The sequence below is a fragment of the Centruroides vittatus genome, unplaced genomic scaffold, assembly GCF_030686945.1.
Source record: "Centruroides vittatus isolate TY-2023 unplaced genomic scaffold, ASM3068694v2 scaffold_861, whole genome shotgun sequence".
Taxonomy (NCBI): domain Eukaryota; kingdom Metazoa; phylum Arthropoda; class Arachnida; order Scorpiones; family Buthidae; genus Centruroides; species Centruroides vittatus.
In genome coordinates, this window is record NW_027122718.1 from 3337284 (window position 1) to 3362181 (window position 24898).

Consider the following 24898-nt stretch of genomic DNA (forward strand, 5'->3'; position numbering starts at 1 on the left):
TTTATTATCCATCTAAGACTGTTTTACTGGAATGAGGATAAATAAATTTTTAACCTACTCTTTTTAAACAGTTTTGAAAGTATTGATCGACAGCTATTTACTCCAGTAGAGATTATTATTAAGATTCATGAGATGTTAAAAATACAGGTTTTTGAAATTAGTCTTACATTTCATTTGTTTAGCTTTTATTTTCATGCTTTTGTTATTGTTTTATGCATATTGCACTAATCAAAACAGCTATTTAAATTTTTTAAAATATATTTTTAAGTGCGTTTTTAGATCCAAGTCCTTTGTGATAGGATAATTTCAATGAATATTAGTATTCTAGTATAAAAATTTCAATTTGCTTTTTGCATGTGTTAGTGATTCATTGTGGTTTAACACCTGAAGTGAATATGTAATTTATTTTTTCACTTTTTAATGATTGCTTTAAATTTTTTATTTCAATGTGAATAATGCAGTAAAATGCTGTAAGTACCAAAAATTATGACATATACTGTAAATTAGAAATCATATTAATGAAAAACATAACTGAAGTGTTTTACAATAGAGAAATACTGTGCGGAAAATATTTAACGTATAATTGTAAAAAATGCATAATTGAGAAATGTATAAATGGTGTTAGACTGTACTTTTAAAACATTTTTTCCTCTTAAATTTATATTATCATCAAATGCTTTGTTTTCAAAATCATTCAACAATAAGGAATCCGTCTTATTTTCCACATGAATTTGAGTCATCAATCAGTAACATCTTCATCAATGGATCAGTTAAATCAAGTAATTCTCTAGTCCCAACAAAAGATTATCAAATGAAGAAATTTGTAAATAATAATTAATTATTTTCAGTTCTATTTTCATTTCTTGCATTAACTGCTAAAAAAGTAGTTTGACTTATAAAAAAACAAAAGATTTACTCCAAAACTTGTCAACAAATAACATTAATCTTTAAGGGAGTAATTCTTAATAATTCCCATAACTCTTAATAATGTATTGTTCATATATAGCATAGTTAACAAAAATTCTAGATACAGAGCTATTTAAAACAGTTTGGTAATCCAGGTCTCCTGGAAGGCCAAAATTTTGTAAGAATTAAGTTTTTTAACTGTATCTGGGTTTACTAATTCTGACAAAAGTTTTCCTTGACAATTACAAGATAATGATAACAAATCTTGTGTCATCCTTTTTAGTCGTCATATTATCCATAACTCTAAGAGATATCTTAATTTTTAAAAGTTGTTCAATATCCAAGTCATATATCAATATAAGCATCTTGCCATTTATAGTCAAAATGTTCTTTCAAAGAATGGTCCATTTGTTCTCCATTTTTGCCTTTTAAAAATAACATCAATTTCATTTTTTTTTATATGCAATTACTGACACAAATTGCCAAATATTCTAACTTCACTCAGGTCATTATACAAATGTTTCTTCTCTGCTTAGAAACACGAATATATTTTATTTTTCAAGGTTATGGATGACATTAAACTAATATTAATTCAGTTCTACCTAAGATATGTCACTAAAATATAAAAATTTACCTTATTGTTCTAATAATTTTTCTATGACTAGTTCTTCCCAAAGCTTAGACCTCTCAATTTTTAAGCCAAATGTTAGTATATTTATCCATTTTAATTTATTCAGTAGACAGTCTTGAAAAAAATCATTCAATAGTTTTATTCTTAATTTTGCATTTGTTTGTTTGTTTTCCTTCAACTTAGATTCTAAGGATGTTGTTCTAAATTTGTTCTGTTTAAATTCAATTGACAACTTATTAAGCTTTTGTTTTAATGTTAACAATTGTGAAAAAACTTTCAAAGTAATGTAGTATTTAATACATGTCTCACCAGCAATTCTCTCAGATTTCTGAAAATAATCCTCAATTCTAGACATCTTTGGAAATGGGTCACTTGGCAAATGTTTCCTCATAATCAAGGCCGGTTGTTGTGTTGAATTGGTTAATGGAGGAGTCTTAGACATAGGATCAGGATGATTCTCAATAAAGCTTTGAATTAATAAAAAGTTTAAAATTATCCAAAAGAACAGCTTGTAACTTCAAAATAAACATAGTATTGTGAGATAAGCAGAGGGTCAGGGGTTTATCCTCGCTGACCACTTACACTGCACGGGTTGGCAAAACCCGATCTCGTTGTCGTTTTGGATGGCTAGGAGGGCAAGAAAAAAGTGAGTGGGGAGGTGCGTCGGTAAGTCGACAGGCGTCTTGGAATGACAGGAGACAGGTTAACAAATAAAACATTTATTGAATAACTAGAATAACATACAAGGCAATTACAAAGTATTCTACGATAGACTGAGATTAGATGCGGTTAACATACGCTTGCATGCAACTACAGTATATGAAAGTTTACAGATTCTAACTAAGACGGCTATGCGTTAGTTCTATCGCCGGTGCGAGAGAGAGAGTTTACAAAGGTCCTAACAAAATACCTCTTGGGGTGATATTGGACGATATCTCGAATTGTATGGCGGTCGCTGACGATGTGGAAGAGTTATTCTTAGGTCTTCTCCGACGGGACTTTGTTCCTGGGCATGGAGACAGACACAAGTACAATAATAACTTCCTATGTGAGCGTGCCCAAAGTTCCGGTTGCGTGAGCTTTTATAGAGTTAGTGTGGGAAGCTGTCGGTTGTTGACGATGACTTGCAAATTCTTGACAGCTAAGTGTCAACTTTTCCACCTAACTGTTGTTAGTTGTGCAAGGAATTGTTTCTCTTGGAGATTGTTTACAATAAGTTTTGAACAAAAAAAATGAAAGTTTTCTTTCATTTACACAGATTTTCCCGCTAAAATCTGTGGTCTCACAGTATTATACTGTAACACAGTCTCTAACAAACAGTAAGTAAAGCTTTGTAAATGCACCAACACTTGCAGAGATCACAAACCCCCATATTTTATATTATGTAAATTTTATTAAATAAAGTTTGGTTATAATCATTGAAACTGTCTTTATTCTGATAATATTTGCTAAATTTTATTTTGCCACAGTATGATTGTTGAAATTTTGATGTGCTCTCTTTGCATATTAAAAATTTAGTAATTTGTATTTTACTTATTATTATTGATATGTATCCATATATATTGTATGTATAAATATATTATTATATTTTTTAATTTGAATTAATTAAATCAATTTATATTTTAAATGAATTGAATTTTATTTATGCTCATTTATTTTATTTTATATTAGCTTGGCAAAACAAGTTGGGAAATTAATTTAGCAATTTCGGCTCCTGAAATAATCATTCCTGAAAATTTTCAAGATGAAAATGGAATGGTGGTAAATAATCTTTAAAATGTTTATTTTAAATTTTACTATTTCTTTGAATGAATATGAAAAAATTGCTTCAATTTTTAGGTGGTATTTGACCTAGGAAAACTTCATTTTTATAATACTAGTTATGTAACAGAAAAGAAAAATATGAGCATTTCTGATGATGAGGAAGGTAAAGATTTGAAATAAGATTTAATTACAAAGTTAATATAATTAGATATTAAATTTTTAAGATTTAATTTGAAAAACTGTGATAAGGATGATTAAGTTTATTCATAATTTTTATATTTTATAAATAGTTTTTTATAGTCTGTCTCAATTATTACTCTCATATGTTATAATGATGTACAATAGAACTTTGCTAATCTGAAATAATTGGGGCCTGAATCCAACAGGAGATTAGTCTTTGTTTTCTATTCTAATAACAAATTTAAAATTTATTTTGATGGTTTGTACACATCATGTATTACCACTTATTACTGTAAATCCTTATGTAATTGCCTGTAGGCAATTACATAAGGATTTACACATAATTGTTCACTAATTTGATTCACACACAATTGTTCTTATAACAGCAATACCATTGTTCACGTAATTGCCTGTAGGCAATTACATAAGGATTTACACATAATTGTTCACTAATTTGATTCACTCACAATTGTTCTTATAACAGCAATACCATTGTTCACGTAATTGCCTGTAGGCAATTACGTGAACAATGGTATTGCTGTTATAAGAATAATCAGAAAAGGTAATTTCTTTTTAACTGTAGTTTGGAGTAATAAAAATAGTTAACAAAATGGAAAATTTGGAACATAAGTTATTTTTTGACAATTGAAAGAAATGACTGTTTTTTTTCTATTGTTGTCACTTGATGATAAATTATATTTTTTTTCTAGACTGTCTTTATGATATATCCGCTTCTCCACTCCTGTTTTATTACATTAGAATTAATTACCATCAGTTTTTAATTCTTCAAAACTTTTTGTTTGTATCTTATTTATTAAAATTTTATTGTAATGTTCTCTCAAAGATTGATCTTATAAAAATGGATTTTTTTTCACCAGTTCAGGTTTTTTCAGCACAAGCTGCCATAATTTTCAAACAGAAAATATTCCCTATTGGCTGTTCATTGATGATGTCTATCCATATGAAGTCTACTTATTCAGTTTCATGATTTTAATTTCTATAAATGGGTTGTTGCTAGACAACACTATACAGATCCATTTTGCTGGACTTAAACATATGTTTAAGTCCAACAAAATGGATCTGTATAGAGTTTTCACTATATTGTGAAAACTGGTTTTATATTTATCAGTATATTTATAGTGAATACTGGTCTTTATGATATTATGGTATTGAAAGAAAAACACTTCATTTAATTACCTGTGAGTATTTAATCAATTAAGGTATAATTAAATGAAGCTGTTTACGTGGACAATTAGTTATTTCACAGTAACTAATTTGATTCTTATCTCCTTTAATTTCTATGAAGTGAAATTATAACTAGATTTATATAACTTAAATTTAAATTTGATATATTTAGCTACTCTCAATTTTGAAACTTCGTTCGTATATGTCTCTTTATTACAGAAATGTTTTATTAGAGCAGATTTTATGTATTAGATATTAAACTTGTAATTAACTTTTTTTTTGTACTTTTAATTATTTATAATAATTAGATTTTCAATATTATAAATATTTTACTATTATTCAACTCAACTGTTTAATAGGAAGATCAAATAAATGTTGTCTAAATGAATTTAAAATAATTGTTTTCTTAGACTTTATTACACCATGTTCAACACCTCCTAAAGATGAATTAAATGAAGAAGGAATGAGTGAAACAGATTCTCAGTGGAGTGATCAAGTATTTTCAGATCTTAAATCAATTACAGAAGAATCATTAAGGGAGAGATTTTACGAAAAGTGAGTTAAATTATGTTTTTGACTAAATATTGATGCAAATGTGAGGCTCCCACTTACTGCTAATCTGATTTGATTAGCATTCTTGCAAATAAAATTATTCATTTGACTAACAAAATTGTGCACACATTTGTCAAATTGTGAAAGGAAAAGGACCTTCCATGGTTTTTCATCACATCATCAAATTTGAAGTTACATTTTGTGGCAGCAGTTCAAACACCTGCATACTAATAGGATGTGTGTTAATGATTATCTCTCGCTTATTTTCCATATGTATTGTCTTCTTGTTAAGGTGTGTATTAATGTCATTTCACAAGATTAGTGCTTTGTTAGTAAATATTATAGATATAGTTATCTACAGCTTTTGTTGTTAAGTTTAGACCTTTTACTATTGAGACAGTATAAATCAGTAATCATTCAAGCAATAGAAAAAAAGTCTAGCACTCGTGTCTATCAACATAGCTGAAAAGAATGTGACAATAAACTTAATATTGTATTGTAGGAACTGATTTATATACAGTCTGTTACAAAAGTATAGGAACACCATGAATTTTGTGTTTTTTCAAAATTTATTTTGAAATGAATTCTGGAAATATTATTAATTATTTTTTATCGTTATTTCTATCAGGTTTATCACAACACACCTTTCTTGTTGCCGAGATAGTTTTGTTGAAAACTAAAGTTTTCGGCCTACTCTATAGGCCATCCTCAGGCTTAATGAGAGAATTCTCTCATTAAGCCTGAGGTTGGCCTATAGGTAATTATTTGCTGAACACGTTCTGTTTAATATTTTATCAGGTTTTTTACATTTCGTAAAGCAGCAGAAATTTTTTTTCACAAATATTCATTTTTTGATGTGTTACAAAAGTTTAGGTACACTTTTTAAAATTACATAAAAATAATTTTTAAATATATTTTAAACACTTTTAATATTTGATTTCACCCTCTTTGGCTACAATTATTTGAAAAATTCTGTTAGGCATGGAATTCATTAATTTTTTAAAATTGTTTATCCTTAATTTCATCCCATGCATTCATTATTGCAATTTTCAATTGATTTACAGATTGTTTCCTATTTTGATAAACAATGGCTGCTAAAATTCCCTATAAATTTTAATGGGATTTAAATCTGGACTATGTGAAGGCCAGTCAATTACATCAATATTTTCTTTGCTCATAAATGGAAGTTTCAACAAGATAATGCTTCCATTCATGTCTCAATGTCAACTAAAAATTCGTTTAAAGACATTGAGACATGAATGGGAGCATTATCTTGTTGAAACTTCCATTTATGAGCTCCAATTAATGCACCAAATGTAATTATATTATTATACAATAATTCTTGTTCTGTTTAAATTCAATTGACAACTTATTAAGCTTCTGTTTTAATGTTAACAATTGTGAAAAAACTTTCAAAGTAATGTAGTATTTAATACATAATACATAATAAATTTTCTGAGTTCATATTTTTGTCAGCAAATACTAAATCAGTTTTACCTCCCCATCCAAAACCACCCCAAATGATTACAGACTCGCTTGTTGCCAGCTTATTTTAACTCTGCTTTCTCTTCTTAAATCATGCCAATAATATGAAAACCCATCAGGGCCATCTAAATTAAACTCCTTCACATCACTAAACATGTATTTCTTGCCATTCTTCAGTCCATTCTGTCTTGTCTTTAACCCAGTTTAAATGCATTGATTTGTGTTTGACAGTTAAAGGTGGCTTCGACTTCATTTTTAAATATTTCACATTGTCACTGTTTTTTTAAAGTTCTCCAAACAGTTGCATGAGATACATCTACTGGTAATTCAGCAGCAGCTTGCCTTGTTGACATGTTTTTATTAGTTATAAGCTTCAAAACTTCTCTCTCGTCTTGGACGTTAAACATTTAGGCTGTCCTGACTTCCTTTTTTGCTCGTAATTTTCATCTTGTCATAAAACATTTAGGATAGCATTCGTACATCTATTTACAGCTGCAGCAATTTGCCTCAGAGACTTGCCTGAACCACTCAAATAATAAATTTTACATATTTTTTGCTCCTGAAGTACAGTTCCACGAGGCATTGTTGAAAATGTTTATATAATGTTAAATAAAACATTCAAAAAAGCCACCAGGACAGTTAAAAATAATGACATAATTATTATGATAAATTAATTTTTAAGAGACTTTTAAGTGGTGTACCTATACTTTGTAACACATCAAAAAATGAATATTTGTGAAAAAAATTTCTGCTGCTTTATGAAATGTAAAAAACCTGATAAAATAATTAAAATAATGATATAAAATAATATTTTCAGTAATAATTTCAAAATACATTTTGAAAAAACACAAAATTTATGGTGTTCCTATACTTCTGTAACAGACTGTAATAGCTTTTCTTGTAACTCTGTAATGTAAAGATGTGTCAAAATAATATAATCTTTTTGCACACAATGGCTGCATTCAGCAGATTCAATGGTTTCGGAACTGTTGAATATTTTTCTGCTGAATGCCCTTTATAGTAGTACTGTTTTGGAACATGTTTGGTGTTTTGACATCACATTTAGTAGCGTCTTTCATTTACGCTACCTATTGTTAGCTGCAACTGACCAATGATGGCTGCTTTCTGTTTAAATGCATACGTCACTCGTCGTTCAGCAGATGTAACTAGGTAAAAGCTACTGATTGAAACATCTTTGCTCAGTTACAATTGTTGACTCTGCTGAATGCAGCCAATGAGTGATAGACATTACATGCAATAACTTAAATCAGGTTTAAATTAATGCATCTGAGTACACCTAAATTATAAATAAATTGCAGTGTCTAATACAGAAAGTTTTTGATATTACCATTTCTTGCTTCAGCAAAAATTTAAAAAAAAAAGTTCCCATACAATTAAAATTTTAAAAAATTAAAATTTTGTGTATTTGAACATTCTCAAAGTTTAGTCAAATTAATTTTATTCAAATTTTTATAATTATCTTTAAGTTTTATCAAATTGCAAACAATTAAGTATTTTTGCTATTGATCTAAATGAAAATCTTGTATCCTTTGCTGTCATTGCATGAAACTGATGTTTAATTAGAGCTCAGAATAAAATAACTTATTGTTTAATGATTACATTTCAGATAAATTATTTAAATTGCTTTTAATACTAATATTGAAACTAATTTAACATTATGGGATAGGAAAGATAATTTCTTTATTTATCAAAACACTTGCCCCAATAATTCCAGTAAGTTATAGTTAGTCTTTAAAATGAATAGTTTCTAATACATTACAATAATTGAATTTTTGAAAGAAAAACATTTCGATTCTTAAAAATTTGAAGGATTTCTTTAATTGTAAACCAAATTTTTCTTGAATTTTTGATTTCTGTTTCAAACAAAAATTCAATATTATGAAAAATAAATAAATAAATCTTTATATGGTGATAAATATAACTTTCAAGTATAGTTGAAGTATTTTAACTGGGTTTAATAGAATTGGCTTGAAACAAAACTGAGACGTTTAACTTAAACTTTCATGTTTTATTATTTTAAAATTGATATTATATCATGTTTCTTCTATTCTAAGATATAATCTGATTTTGAAATTAAATTAAAAATATTTTTTGTGGAGAGAAAGCTTTAAAAATAATCAGTTCTATTACATTTTGTTGAGTAAAAACAAGTTAGAAAAGTAATACAAATGCTCTTAAATTGGCAATATTGTTTAATTACCTAATTTGTAACTGATCATTCTGTATAATCAATGTTGATCACAATGTTAACTGGAAGACATTTTAAAAAGATTTAAATTGAAAGCTAATTTGTAATAACTGATCATTTTGCAGTATAACAAAAAAACATTTATTATTGATGCATATCTGATCAAAAAATATTTATTATTGAGGCATGTGTTTGCATCTACTTACGATGACTGTTGTTTTGGACTGAAAATGTAAGACCAAACTGATTATCAGAGGCATCCCTATATTCAATAAATAAAAATGGATTTAAAAAAAAAAATCTTAAAATGAGAGAAATGTAATAGATAATGTAATTATATTAGGTTTAAGTATTTATATTTATTGTGTGAGAATATGGGCGAAGGGTCAGAGCCCTCTAACCGTTGAGTTGGTAGAACTCACTCACGGGGTCACCGGATGGCTTTTAAATGATATAGGAGTGTCTTTAAATCGAGTGAAGAGAGTAAGTGAGGTTGTTGATAGGTGTCCGATGGCATCGAATAAGACAGGTTGACAGGTTAACAGATAACAAAAGTTTAATAAGCTCTAAATCTATGCTATACATAAGGATTATACAAAGTAGCTAAAATACAAACATTGGATCATACAATATTGGAGTGACTATTCCTCATCTTATGGTGTGTGGAGAGAGAGTTTATAGACATCTATTTATACTTCTGAATATTAGTTGAGAGCCGATGTGACGCTCATTCTCTCATGTGGAAGATTTGTAGCCGATGAATGTCTTCCAACTGGTGTCTTCTCCTGGGACTGGATCGGGTCCATTCGATGGTTGTTCGGGAGACTAGAATGGCCACTATCAAAGATATATCTTCCTGAGGACGAACACCCAGAACTTCTGGTGTCTCCACCTTTTATACGAATTTGTGTGGGAACCTAGTCACGTGATTGTCGGTTGTTTGGAATACGAAGGTTACTTTTGCAAATGTCCAAGCTCGGCAATGACTTTTGTTGATGTCATGGAGTCACTTTTCGCTTCTTTCATAATCAGCTGTTATCGTTTTGCAACTGCCTGTTAACTTTCCCATCCATTTGTTGATAGTAGAGCGGTTGTTTAATCCGCGTCAATGCGATGTTTTTTTCTAACTATTGCAACGGATGTTTGCTTAAAATTTCTATTAAAAATGATTCTAATATCCATAAAATCATTGATCTCATGATTGTTTATGTAATTTTAATCATTTGCTTATATAAATATCTTTTATTAAGTTTTAAAGTTTTAATATGTTTTTTTTTTCTTTTTAGATATACTTTGAAATTAAGTGATATGCAAGTCTTAGTCAGTCAAATGAAAGATAATTGGAGATTCGCTCAGTTAAGAGGAACTAGCATTTTACATGTACTTGATCGTTTCTCTGTTTCCCTTCAAATGGAAAGGTATTTAATAACTGTTTAAATATTTAATTAAAATTAAATAAATAATGACTTCATTTTAAATATGAAAAAATTTAATTCTAAAATTGTAAATTCTATATTTAGAATTAATTTTTTAAAAATATTTTGAATATATATTTATTTATTTAAACTATATTGTCGTGAGAAAAAGTTAAAGTAATTTGAAAAATTTTATTTGAATTTATGAAACTAACTTATAAATTCAATAGCAGTAGACAACAATTCTGCTATATTTTCATTTCAAAATGTATCATGGTGAATTTTAATGAAATTCAATATTACTTTATTAATAAAAGAATAATTGAATTTAGGTTTAGAATCTCATCCAGGTTTTAGAATTTCTGCATTATCAATTGTTTCTTTAGGAAAAAAAAATCTTGTGAACATCACTGAATCTTTATATTTGTAACAAAAGAGCATGATTGACATAATATAGTGCCAAGATATACAATAATCAACACAAATAATTGCTATCATTATATAAATTTTCAATAAATTGAAAATAAAATTTTTGAAAAGTAAGCCTTTAAAAAAGAAAAAAACAAGGATTATTATTATTCTGGTTGCTTGGCATTCAAGGAATATTGCTATATAATTTAAAAAATTTCTTAATTTCTATGTTTAAAATTGTGTGATACAGATGTCCTTATATAGCTAGCACACACTAAGAAGTTGTAGAATTAGAAAGTCTAATTATTCTAAATACGGAAACAGTAAGAAAACAAACACTGCAATCATTGGTATAATGGTCTTCACTATTGATTTTAACTTTATCTGTAAAAATTATTTATTTAAAAGTAGTTTTCAGTTAGTTTGGAATTTCTGTGTAACATTTGTATATTTTAGTATTAAGACAAGTTCTAAAGACTTATTTATTTATTATAATAGTTTATTTTTTCAGTTTCAAATTTTAGAGAATTGAAAAATATTATTCTTAAGTTGTCTTACAGAATGATAATATTATGTCAGAGAATACAAAATGATAAAATATATTGCTTAAATGATGAAAAAAAATGAATTTAATACAGTAAACCGTAATATATTTATTTGTCTTTTCAAATTTAGACAGTTGATATCAACAAAAAATCCTAATTTGCCAAATATCACAGTATATGGAAAACTTCCAAAATTGGTTGTCCATGTCAGCGAGAAAAAGGTAATTTACATTTATTAATATTGTAAATCAAATGTATTAAAATATAAAACAGTCCTCCAACTTTTGGACTTGACGTGCTTCTAAAAATATGTACAAAAGTCAAGCAATAAACTCGCATATTTGAAGGGAATTTTTTCCCAGAAAGCTAGAAACAAAATTTACAAAATTTCGTATTAAAGTAGGAAAGTTCTAATTTTTTACAGCAAGTTTGTTAAATGATTAAAACACTATTTAAAATGTTAACGTTTTAAATCATTGTTAATGTCATTGTATGTTTTATACTTAAAGTTTGGTTTAAATAGAAAATGAAAAATAATTTTTTCAAGTGAGTTTTAAATTTGATGATATCAAAGTCAATTGCTTAAAGTACCATTGTACAGTATTTTAAAATTTCTTTTTGTTTGCTGAATTTTTATAATTTACTATACAAGAGGTGATTTAGAAGCACCAAAGTAACAAGCAAATGAGAAAACATCTGAAAGTTGAGGAATATCTGTATTCAGTTTAAATTTAATTAAATTAGTATGTATGAAGATTATTTTTATTAAGTTGTAAGTTATTAAACTGTAGGGAAAATTCGTAATATTAATATATAATGAAGTTCTGTAATGTTTAACAGCACTATTAAACTTTTTATTAGTCTTTCCTTACAGAAATATTACTACTGTAATATGATGTAAGTGGAGACTTTTTCCTGTAATAAATTTGATAGAATATTATATAAAATACAAAATATGCTACTTTTCGGTTAGCGGGACGCCAGTCAACAGATGCGTGTTCTAACCTAACCTAACCTAACCTATTCTAACTAAATTACCAAAATTATTTCTTCTTATGATTAATTTTTCGAGTTATTTTACATCTTTCTTACATTAGCATTCTTGGTAATTTATTAGAATAGGTTAGGTTAGGTTAGAACGTGCATCCCATCACCATGACCACGACAGTGCACATAGGTAAAGATAACCCTAAATGATATGCCAAAGTTACAAAAAAAGTCAAGTTTTGTTATTCTGTTGTAAGTAAAAAAAATTCTTTGTATTTATTTAATTTATTTAAAAATTGCAAAATAAAAGTTTATTATTGCAAAAAATAATAGAAATTTCAATGGTGTTTTGCTAACCAAAAAGTACCCAAAATACTTTCATTTTCAAGAAGAGAATGTGGTAAAAATTGTATGGCATCAATTAAGATAAAGTGTAATTTTAAATGGTTTCATCTGAAAGGCCATTTTCAAAAAATTATTCAAGATATCAGTTTATTGCAAAAATTTAACAGTTTTTTGGTTCATTCTTAAATGGTCAATGCTCACCATAATGCTCTTTTGCTTATCTCTTGTCTTATGCAAATAATCATGGAGTGAACACCAGATAGATATCTACAAAAGAGTACAGAAACAGTATGGCTGACATGCTTTTGTTATACTTTTTTAGTTATTCATTTGGTGTACAATTAGAATATTCAGTCTTTGATTTTTTTTGAATGTCTTTGAATCTGAAACTAAAACTATTACTAACATTGAAAAGTATTTTTAAATAGTTGTAATATTTTGTATTGTTTTTTATTTTTCTTTTTGCTTTAAATTATTTGAAATATTGTTATATTTAAATAATAATAATAATAATAATAGAAAATTATAGATTCTAAATGAATTTTTTCTCATATTTTCTGCTAGGTCAAATATTTTATATTTTAGGTCTTATTATATATAAAAATATATTATGAATTTTAGGCTTAAATACTAATAATTTAATTTTAGAAGTCGGGATTACTTAAATTTTATTATTATTTTTGGTTTTGCTAAGTTTTTTGCCTATTAAAATATATTAATAAAATGCAATGCTTATTTTTTATAATTAATTTACTATAATTAAATTTTAAAATTTATTAACAAATTTTCTATTACTGTGTTAATGTTGTTGTTTTTTTTAATTTAGATAGATTGTCTGAAAACATGTTTGGATATTATTAGCACTCCATTAAATTTGGATCCAAAACCAATTAAGACATCATCTCCTAATTTTAATTCAGCAAATACAACAATGAAAAGTCTAAGTGTGATAAGTGAATTGGAAGAATCAACTACTAAGTAATTAAACTGATGAATAAATTTTTATACAATTCAGAAATGAAGTTCAGTACAATGCAGTGCCGTAACTAGGCAGGTGCAACAGGTGCACCCGTACAGGGCCACTTGGAAGGGGGGCCCAAAATGCATGTATTTGCTTTATTATTTTCTCTAACCTAATTAATTAAGGGCCTAAATGCAAATTCTTGCACAGGGCACAGGAATGGCTAGTTACGGCACTGGTACAATGAATTTGTTCTTAAATAATGTTCCTTCTGATCTTTTTCATATTTTATAAATTTTTTATTAGTTTAATTATGATATAATTTTTAAAAAGAGAGACATTATATGAATTAATGTATAAATTTGTATGAATTGCATTCCATTTATAGAGAATCAATGTTAAATGAATTTGATGAGCAGCCTATGCAAGAAACTTTATTATTGCTAATGTGGTTTGGAATTGATGAAGTGTCTTTTGAAGTTCAAAGCCGAGGTATTATTTTTAATATTTTGACTTAAAATAGTAATAATATCAAGTTTGAAGTGAAATAATTTATTAGTGTTACAGTCTAGAATTATTTATACATTATTATTATCATCAACTACTTCATGTACATTATTATTACTTAAAACATTTAAAATAATGTCTAACAATTTTTTGACAACAAAAAGAAATTATAATATTAAAAAAATGGATTAAAAGTTTTCCATTTCTGTTAATATGTATTAATATTTTGTTATATGAATAAATAATTTAATAAGTGTTATTTAAATACTTTTCTCAGTAAAACTTTATTTTCCATATTTTGTATATTTAATTATAAAATATGGAAAGTAAAATTGGTCTTATATACTGCATTATCTAAAATAATAAACATTAATTTATATAATGCAGTGTATAAGACCTGAAGCAGATTTATCAAGAAGGTTGTAAACATTTGTTTTTTCAATTAAGTATTTCTGGAATTTAATGTATGGCTTCTGCTTGTTTATTAACCCACTTCCAGTTTTTGTAAGCTTCTAGCTTCATTTATTTTATAAATGAAAGTTTTTTAATGTTTACTCTAATGTATATTTTATTCTGCCCTATTTTTAACTTATAATTTTAAAGGAGATAACAAGAGAAAGTGTAATTTTATATTATCCATTAAATTTATAAGAAAATTTTTGAATTATTTTTTTAATTCTTAATTTTTTCTGACTTGATTTTTTTTTTTTATATTTCAGAAAGGTCAATAGCAGAATTACAAGTAACTGGAGTTAAAAGTAGTTTTTCTAAACGTCCACATGATACATCAATGACATTATGTGTTCATAGTTTATTGCTTGTTGATGCATTGCAAACCTTTGGACCTGATTTTGAATTACTAATTGCTTCTCATAGAAATGTTTGGTAATTAAGATTTTAAATATTAGAATTTAAAATATTTTATGTACTGTAATCAGTGTCTTTTATTCAATTATAGTTTCTTGTATTTTGATGATGCATTCATTTTTATTGAAACCATATGTAATTTTCAAAGTATTCCTAATCATGATAGGAGATAATGCTTGATGCATAATTTTTGTTAGATAGAACTGACATTTTTATAACTTTTGTAATGGGAAAAGAATTAGTATTATGCTTAGTTTTTATGTATATGTAATTTATTAAACACTTAGTGTAAATTCACTGATTTTTTAAAGAAATTTGCTGAAAATAATAAACATCAGGCATAATGGGAAAGTTCAACATAACCAATTATTTTTTTTGTGCTCTTACAAAAGAAAACACTCATCATCAATTATGCAAGAGTCATATACAGAATATTTCAGTGTTGTATATAGTTTTGGCTACATTATATTAATGATTTGTAATTTTTCTCTAAAACAGTGATTTACTATTAATCTATGTTACGTTTTTAGCCTGCACTGTTATGGTTTTTTGAAAATCAAAACAATAGTTGAAATTTTATTATATTATTTTTTATTTAGATTGATTGTTTCTATAGAAAATCTATATATATATATTAAAAGCAAAATGTTCAGTCCTCACTGAAACTGAAACCAACACTTTACAAAGAAACAGTGTTAGTTGGTCACACCAGGACGCTGGTGGGATTTACAAACCTTCACTCAAAAGGACCACCTGTTAACTTCCTCTGTGGACTCGACATGAATTTGTGGAAAGGGTTAAGGAAGGGAGAAGGAAGGTATTTGTGTAGGGATAGAAAAAAAAAAAGACTTCGCTTTTGTCTCAGATGTGTAGTTGAAGAGACTGTGGTTCGTTTGCTTCCCTAACAACTATTCTTTAAGTTTGATTTTTGAATAATAACCTTTGGTTATATACAGAATATGGATATAGTTTTAGTTTTTATATTTTTTTTAGTAATTTTTATCTGTATACAGTATGTATTATAAGCAAAATGTTCCGTCACCACCACACACAAATAACGTAAATTTAAAAATTAATTTGCTTTACATTTTGAAAATTTCAAAAGAACTTTTATACAGTTTTTAAAAATGTTTTTAATTTTCAACTGATTTGATTTTTAATTCAGTTTCTGTTTAAAGGCCAGAGATTTAATTGTTATTATTTTTAGTTTTAATTAATTTAGTATTAATTTAGTTTTATAATTATTTTTAATAGTTGTTGTTTATTTAATTTTGCCATTTTTTGAACCCTTAATTACAATTTTTTTAATTAATTGCAACTCTTTTCTTTTTTGACATAACTATTGAAATTGTTTCAGTGTTGTTTTGCACAAAAGATAATCAAATTTAAATTTATTTTAATTTTTTATTAATTTCATTAATTTTTGTTTTATAAATTTGCTTGCTTTTTAAAAATTCTTAAAAAATTTTAATTATAAACAAGTTATTATTGATCGAACTATCGGGCTACGTAGTAATTGAATAATTAAAATATTTAGGATAAAAATCTCAAGCAAAATTAAATACATTATTATTTATATTAACAAGTTTGTATTTTACAATTGCAAACATTATCAAAATTTAGAGTGGTGTCAAAATTCAATCTGGGAACAAATAGAAATAGCAACTTCAAAATGATTATAAGAACACTTTTAAACTTCTCTAAAGTTCTGATTTTTGTCTCTAAAGAATTAATGCAGTTTCCTGTTGTATTTATTTGAGACTAAAGTTATTTCAGCAGATGACCCTGAATCTTTTTAAGATTGTAAAGGTAAATAATTTTTTCAGGTGATGGTTTGCATAAGAAAATAGTTTATCCTCATAAGCTTTAACACAACATTCCATTCGTTATTAAAATATAACATAATTAAAAAATTATTGTATTTAAAAATTGGTTTACAGTTTTTTTATTAATCGAATGTAAGAAGTATCTTTTATTTTTTTTTATAATTCTTAATTAAAGTATAATGATGATGAAGTTAAATCAATACAATTTTTATTTGAAATGGTTTCTTCTAGTATGGATAGCATGAGTGGTAGTCTTCACGGCAATGAATCTAATTCTCGACATTCAACTAGTCCTCCACAGATATCTTCACCAGTAACAAATAGATCTGGAGAAACTTCACCTTTTAATTGGAATGAAACACTTAATTCCACCCAGAACATTCTTTCTAAAGGTAATCTTAAAATTTTTTAAAACAAACAGAAATAGCATTTTTCTGTGTTTAAATAAATTAAAAAAAAATTATATACATTATTAACTAATGAGTTTTAAATATAAGAATGTTTTTAATATAGATATAAAAAAATGTTGAAACAAGTTTCTTCCCTTAAATTGAAAACACACACATTTTTTTAAATGAAAAAATTTTATATATGATTTTAAATTTATAATAAATTACTCTTCTCTGTTTTATAATATATTGTATAATCTATTGAGAAAGAGATTGTATATCTAAATATTTGAGATATTTTGCAGCTTATTCATCTCGAGGAACATCAGTTACACCGTCTTCATATCCTTCCCATTTTTTAATGACCGGAGACATTCCAGCGACAGATGCATTGATTATGATGGAGTTTGTTAGTGTTGATTCTATACCTGTAAAAAAGAATGATGAATACATTGGAGAAAAATTAAATATTGTTTCTGTTCAGTTCAATACTTTGGATATTACAGGTATATTTATTTCTTGTTTATTATATAAATATTATTATTGAAATTTTATGTATAAATACAGTCTAACTTGGTTATAACGTCCTCGGATGTAACGACAACCCTTATGTAACGTCAAATTTTTATCGGTCCCACGACTTTACTATACTAGATAATGTTAAAAATCCTGCTTATAACGACATAAAACCCTGTTTTAATGTCATATTTGAAGCACTCTCAAATTTACAAATTTTATTTCACAAAGAAAATACTACGTGTTTAGACCTAGGGCCAGAGTCCACTTTCTAGAACGACTGTGGGTGGTACTCTCCCCACCTGACTTTGGTGGAGTGAGGTTTGCTACACTTTTAACGACGTGATGATCGGTTATTATGTACTCATTTTTAAATTACTTTATGTTAAATTGTTAAATATTCTATTATTTTTAATATAACATATTACATTAAATAGTTTATAAAGAAATAATTGAATTATTTTTAATTGGCATACATTAGTTTAACCTTTTATTGCCTATTGATTCAATATTATTCTCAAAACTGCAAGTTCTGCCATTATTGAAAGTTATGACAAACAGAAATTTCTTATAAAAGGAAACTTTTGAAACTTTTAATTACATCGATGTAAACTTCAACAGAATAATGTAAATAAAGTTGATTTAAACATGTTTGCATTTTTATACATATAATAATAAATTTATTATGATAATAATAGACTTTGCAGATAACGACACTCGGTTATAATGTCAAAAAATTGCCATTCCCATGGATGACGTTATAAACAAGTTAGACTGTATAGTAAAGTTTAAGTACATACATGTAATATTTGTGTTTAAAAAATTATACATAATTTATTTTCATTTAGGAAATCAAGAGACTATTGTTGAGCTCATTAGTTTTATGAAAAGAATTTTTACAAAATACTATAATGTGAAAAAGAAAATGCCAGTAAAGGAACCAACTATGAAGTCTTTTGAGAAAACATTTTCTGGATTTGTATGTCAATCTTTTTACTTATTGAACTTTCTTTATTATGTGATAAGTTTGAAGAAACATTTTATAAATATTTTTGTGTTTAATTCACCACTGAAAGACATTAGGCTGAAAATGTATATTACAATATACAGTATCAACTTAATACTTAGAATTAATCATTTCATTTAACATAAAAATATAGTTAAAACAATAAAAACTTTTTATTAAATTTATTGTTGGTAATATATTAAACTCTATGCTGTGGTCCTTTGACAATTTAACTCTTATAGAACATTTTACTTGCTGTAATTTCTAAAATAATTGTAAATTTGAAATAGAGAAAATAAATACACCAGCCAAGCTACTTTTAAATTTAATTAACTAATTATTAATGTTACAACACATTTATTATAAACTACTATTTACTTAATAGTAATCTGATGTAATTTAGAAATTATGCATTATAAATTTTATATTATATATTTAATAAAATACATTGTAAACTGAATTGATGAATAATTAAAATTTTATTTCAATTAGGCTTTCCCAACAAAAATGATTACAAAAACAGAGTTAACATTTGATTTTCATCGCTTAAATATTTTGCTATTACATGCTCTAAGCAAGAACAGAAACATAGGAAGGAAAGTTGCTACAGCAACAATGAATGGTGCACGCTTTCAAGCTTCTATTGGTAAGTTATCATCTATCAGTATTTCTAGTTTTCTGTCTGTCTGTCTATTCTGTATGTGTCAATTGTAGATACAAAACTTATACTTACATTTCTGAAAGTTAATAACAGGAATAAATATTAATATATATATATATATATATATATATACTTATTGTTTAATTTATTATTTGTTTATTATTGTACAAGTTATACTTATAAAATTATTAGTTATTTGGATTAATAACTAATCATAAAATTACCTGGAATTAAAAACAGCAGACACACTATCATTCTAAAAGAATGATAGTGTGTCTGCTGTTTTAATGTATAAAATTGTGAGATTAGCCACGGGAAAGGGGGGGTCCCTAAGCATCAAGTGGGGAGTGCAGTGGGTAAGTCAGTGAGGCGTTGGCCGTCAAAGGAACTTCAAATTGAGACCCAATTAACATATAACAAAGTTTAATAATAAACAGGAAAGGCTTACTTAAAGAGTAGAATGATTCTACTCCAGAACAGAACTCCTTAACATCTATTTAACTCTACCTAGCGATTCTAACCTAGTGAGAGAGATTGTACAATTCTATGTATAATATACCTCATAGACCGGTGGTTCTAGATCTCATTGTATGGAATATCAGTGAAATGCACCAGGATTGGTGGTCCTTTGGGTTGGAAAGTAGTCCTCCTTTATTCCATGTCGGAATCATCCTGGCAGAGAGACGGGAGATGGGACGGGGGATGGGGTCGAGGCAAGGGTGGCAATGGACGGAAGCTTTGGTCCTTGCTCTTCTGGAAGAGTGTCCGCACCCTGAGGCTTGAGTTCTAACCCCTTTTATACATGTTGAGCATAGGAGAGACGTCAGATGACTTTGATTTATTGTGTTCTAAGTTCGGGTTGGGTCTGGGTGTTGTTTATACAGAGCTGTCAGAAATCGGACGTTTCGATGAATCATTGACACTTTCTATCCGGCATTGTTACTCATTTTACTTCATAATCAAGATAACAACTGTTAAACATTCTAAATTAATTGTCGGTAGTGACTAAGGTCAGGGTTTGTATTATAACCTTGGTAATAATTGTTAAATTGGATGCACATCTGATCGGTTTTATCTGTTAGGAAATCAAGAGAAATAGGATGTGTGTGGGTTTTTCGCAATTTGTCATTGCTTGACCTTTTCTAGGTTAATTGTAAGTTATTACTAATTAATTAAATTAACTTATCCCCTCAGAATGTCACAAAATTATTAACTTATTATTTTTTAAAATAATAAATAATTCACAAAAAAAAATTGTAATTATTCCTTAAATATTTAAATGAATTATTTTAAGATTTTAATATCTTGGATTTTACTCAATTTTTCGAAAATTATGTACGATATTTATTCGATTGCAAGCCAACCTTTTAAATTTTTTTTGTCATTCAAAAAATGTTCCTCAGCTTGGAATCTGTCATTAACACAGTTGGTAAAGTAGATGACACCCTTTACTGACGTAGTTGAAAGTTCGGAAAAAATATTGCCAAAAGCCGCCATAGAAGTTTCTGCAAATTTTGTATGCATATAGGGAAAAGTATTTCTAGAGAAGTTGCCTCTAGTGTGTTTAAAAAGTGTTTGATCTTGAATGCACTTGATGACACAGATGATGATGCTCTGTACCAGACAATGACAAAGAACCAAATGACGATGAATCTGAGTCATCTAATGACAGCAACTGAACAATTAAATGGTGTAAAATGTATTCTGTATGTTTCATTAATAAATTTTTATTTTTCATTTATTTTCATTTTTGATTTCCTGGGGTCTGCTTACAATCAGTGTTGGCTTATTATTTACATAGGAAAGATTTTAAAAATGTATTGAATAATTTGATCTACGTATTATCTTTATGCCTTTACATATCTATCATAAACACAAAAGCATTATGAACTTTCATGTTTAATTACAATATAATGGGTTTAAAAAAACAATTTTATTATCTTCACATAACATATTATCCTATTACAAATCTTTAAAAATAATTTGTAGTAGCTTTGAGGATATGAATTAAAGATTTCTATGATTGTGAATGCCTACATTAATTTTAATTTTTCATATTTATTTAATATTTAATTATTGTTGTAGATCAACAGTTAATGATATGTAGATAAAATTGAAATATAACCTAGATATTAAAATAAAAATAGGTATGCAATGTATTAAACTATTATTTCTGTTAATATAAAAATTAAGTTAGCATATAATAAAATACAGAATTTAATGAATAGTAATAATAAAATTGTAAATATTTTAGGTACCAGTTTGCAAATTCAAGGTGCTCTAAATGGATTCCAAGTTTTGGATCTAATTACTGAAGGAAGTAAACATCAGCGTATTTTAAGCGTAGGACAGGATCCTCTTGTTTCGGCTTCCATAGATGACAGTCACTCAGAAATATATAAATCTTATCAGTTTACTAGAACAAATTCAGAAAATTCAGAAAAAGCTTTTGCTTTTACTATAACAAGAGACTTTTATGAAAATTCAGATATTTTCTCAAGTAAAGAAAAATATCCTTACGAAAGAGCTGATAATGAAATTTTGGAAGTGAAAATTCGAATGGCATCACTGTTTTATACACATTCTCCTCAACTGCTATATGAATTATCTACATGTGCAACCGAATTTAAAGAATATATGTCAATTCTAGTTAGCTCGATTAAATCGGCAGCAGCCGAAGTTGCTATTGGAATAATGTCAAAACGTATAGAAGGAGTATCTGTTTATAATGGGAACGTTGACACTTCTCCTTATAGAAAATTTAATTCTGAGAAAAGTTCATATCTTCCCAATATTTTCTCAGAAGAGGAAGTTTATCTAGATTTGAAGTAAGTGAAATTTTGATTTCAAATTAATAAATTGATAAATTAATAAAATATTTCATTATACAAATGAAAGTATGATAAGAAAAACTGTTTGTTGGACTATATATATATATATCATATCAATTTATTTTAGATATCTTTATTTTAAAATATGTTAGTAAATTATTTATTAAATATTTGATATTTGGTTATAGTTTTTTTTTTATGATAATTGTATTTAAATAATGGAATTGTCCAAGAATGATTCAAAATAGCTTACCATTTAAAGTAATGCATATTGCAACAATAAATTTAAAGATCTAAGCTGTATGTTGCTCAAATATTTCTAGAATTGGAATATCTTATGATCTTATGTAATAAATTACTGTTAAATCAAATATTTTTAATGTAATAAATAGATTTTTTTTTTATAATATATAAAATTTGTGTTAATTTGGTTATAAAGTCAAACCTCTGTTTTCAAACCTAATTCATTTCTAAAAGTTGTTCTAAAACTGATTTGTTTTAAACCGAAACAAATTTTTTCATGTAAGAAACAATATAAAATGGATTAATCCATGTTAGACCCCCAAAATAAAGCTTTTTTTTTCCCTTTCTTTTCACTTGTTTCCGGCTGTATTTAATGCTAAAAATGCCTACAAATGCAATGTAATATTGCATATATGCAATATAATACAGTATTATATATAATAAATTTTTGTTATTTAATTTGACTTATGCATCTTTAAAGATGAATTCTTGGAGGCCATTTATATTACATGAATGCCAATTAACATAGTTTTTATTAATTTTATTTAAATTCAACTGCAGCACACATTGAAAAATGGAAGTAGTGTCATTCTTGTATGTGAATTGAAATCTAATTTTAAATAGCAATGTCATCATTGATTTGTGTCATGATGTCTAATGATGCAAGCGATCCTGGCATCACTAACTTCTGAATCAGTACTTTTGTTGCTGATTGGTCAGGCTGTTGACTTTCTTTAACATAGGAAGTATAAAGAGTTGACCGTCTGTGTCTCTCTAATCTGTGGTTGGCTCTTGCTGAGTAGCTTGTTTGGCAACCAAGTTATCATACAACAACCAGGGAAAATATGAGTTTTAAATTCTCTTTATGAACTGATTTGTTTGAAAAGTGAGTCATTCGAAAACCAAGGTTTGACTGTACTCTGTTGTTCAGAAAAATTCATTTTACTTCACTTCACCATGTACATTTCAAGTGTATTTATGTATACATCCTTCAAACTTCAGCTATTTGTTGTTTATGGATCATATGCTATTATATATATTATTCACATCCCACACACCGGCGGTGTTATTAAAATATAAATCGAACTCACTTGTGCCTATTGACCGGTGTGAAATAAATAACTTCAATTCAACGAACGTTTTCTGGACGCCTTCCGTGTCCTTCTTCAGGTTAACTGCTGGATTCTATTATTTTTAAAAAAAAAAAAAAAAAAAAAAAAAACTGCGTTCCGATCTTTTAAGAACAAATTCAAATGAAGATAGTTCGAACGCGCGATGACCATCGCGCATGCGCTATATCTGTCGTGCTCCTTGTCGTACTGTATCATATTCTTTTTAATCTTTGTATTCTTTTTTATCTTTGGGTCACATGATTTCATGTGTTATCGGACCCAAATAAATCTTTATGCATCCTCTTGTAATAAAGTTTGCCAAGCAAGCGAAAGAGTTATCTCGTCGCGTGAATTAATGCATGTTGTTTTAGTTTGCGCTTTATGTATCTCTATCGCTTCCAGCCATTTGAGGTGTTCCATCCGAGTCGTTTTAGTTATTAGCGTGGCCCCCGCGAAGTCCACATTAATGCCCGGTTCAGAAGCGTACACTGCAAGCGACGTGGTAGCTCTGTTGTATCTTATATCCGCCTCGTGTTCTTTAACCCTGACTTCCATAGAGCGTTTCGTTGATCCTATGTAGATCAGATCCCTATTAAATCTCTCGTCCTTTATCGGGATTCGGTATACTCCTGCCATTCTATTCGGGTCCGATGGGTCCTTTCCGTTACGTAACAAAGTGTAAATGGTTGGGCCTCTCCTATAAGCAACGGTGACCTTACGTCTCCTTGCGATAGACGCGTATACGGATTTCAATGTCGGGTTATACGTGATGGGTATTCTCTCCATCTCCGTGTTTTGGTTGTTACTTTGTGCCACTGCAGGTGCGTTTTGGCTCATTCGTGCTCTTTGGCGTTCCGCCATTCTTGGAATAATGTTGCGGTAGCCGTGTATATCCGCAATCTTCTCAATATGTTTCAACTCTTTCTTAAGCGCTTGTTGAGTGGAAGAGTGCGTGTATGCCCGTCTGACCAATGATCTAAATGCTGCTATTTTGTATTGGATCGGGTCGCATGAGTCACTCGGGATGTATGTGGGGCTTGCACATTGTTTGCGATACACAGAGGTATGGATGTTGTGCGAGTCAATCCTGATATCCACATCCAAAAAATGCACATTGGTATCACTATGTTGCTCAACTTCGATTGACAGACCATACGTGTTATCATTCATCTTTTCTACGAATTGCGCCAAGTTCGGTGTTGTCTTCCATACGATGATGACGTCATCTATATAACGTCTGTATAGTAGGATATCGTTGGTGAATCCCGGGAGTGTTTTGGATTCGAGTTGTCTCACCACCAACTCACACAAGTCCCCTGACAGTGGACTTCCCATCGGGACACCCCGCGATTGTGTGTATGTTA

At 27.9% G+C, this 24898-nt stretch overlaps 1 protein-coding gene and 1 long non-coding RNA gene across 2 annotated transcripts in view; one reads left to right on the forward strand and one right to left on the reverse strand.

Moving 5' to 3' along the window:
* Nucleotides 1-24898, forward strand: part of Vps13D (vacuolar protein sorting 13D) — a 145508-nt gene that overhangs the window by 36601 nt on the left and 84009 nt on the right. Inside the window, 13 exon segments of the mRNA XM_067288377.1 lie at nucleotides 3209-3298; nucleotides 3377-3464; nucleotides 5077-5221; nucleotides 10199-10330; nucleotides 11414-11504; nucleotides 13442-13593; nucleotides 13965-14068; nucleotides 14803-14968; nucleotides 17008-17168; nucleotides 17471-17671; nucleotides 18530-18660; nucleotides 19180-19333; nucleotides 21603-22176. Coding sequence (XP_067144478.1) covers nucleotides 3209-3298; nucleotides 3377-3464; nucleotides 5077-5221; nucleotides 10199-10330; nucleotides 11414-11504; nucleotides 13442-13593; nucleotides 13965-14068; nucleotides 14803-14968; nucleotides 17008-17168; nucleotides 17471-17671; nucleotides 18530-18660; nucleotides 19180-19333; nucleotides 21603-22176 — 2189 coding nt within the window.
* LOC136990045 (uncharacterized) lies at nucleotides 19148-20371 on the reverse strand. The gene is made up of 2 exons (XR_010882998.1): nucleotides 19908-20371; nucleotides 19148-19424 (listed from the first exon to the last, which is right to left on the reverse strand). It is a non-coding gene; the product is annotated as an uncharacterized lncRNA (long non-coding RNA).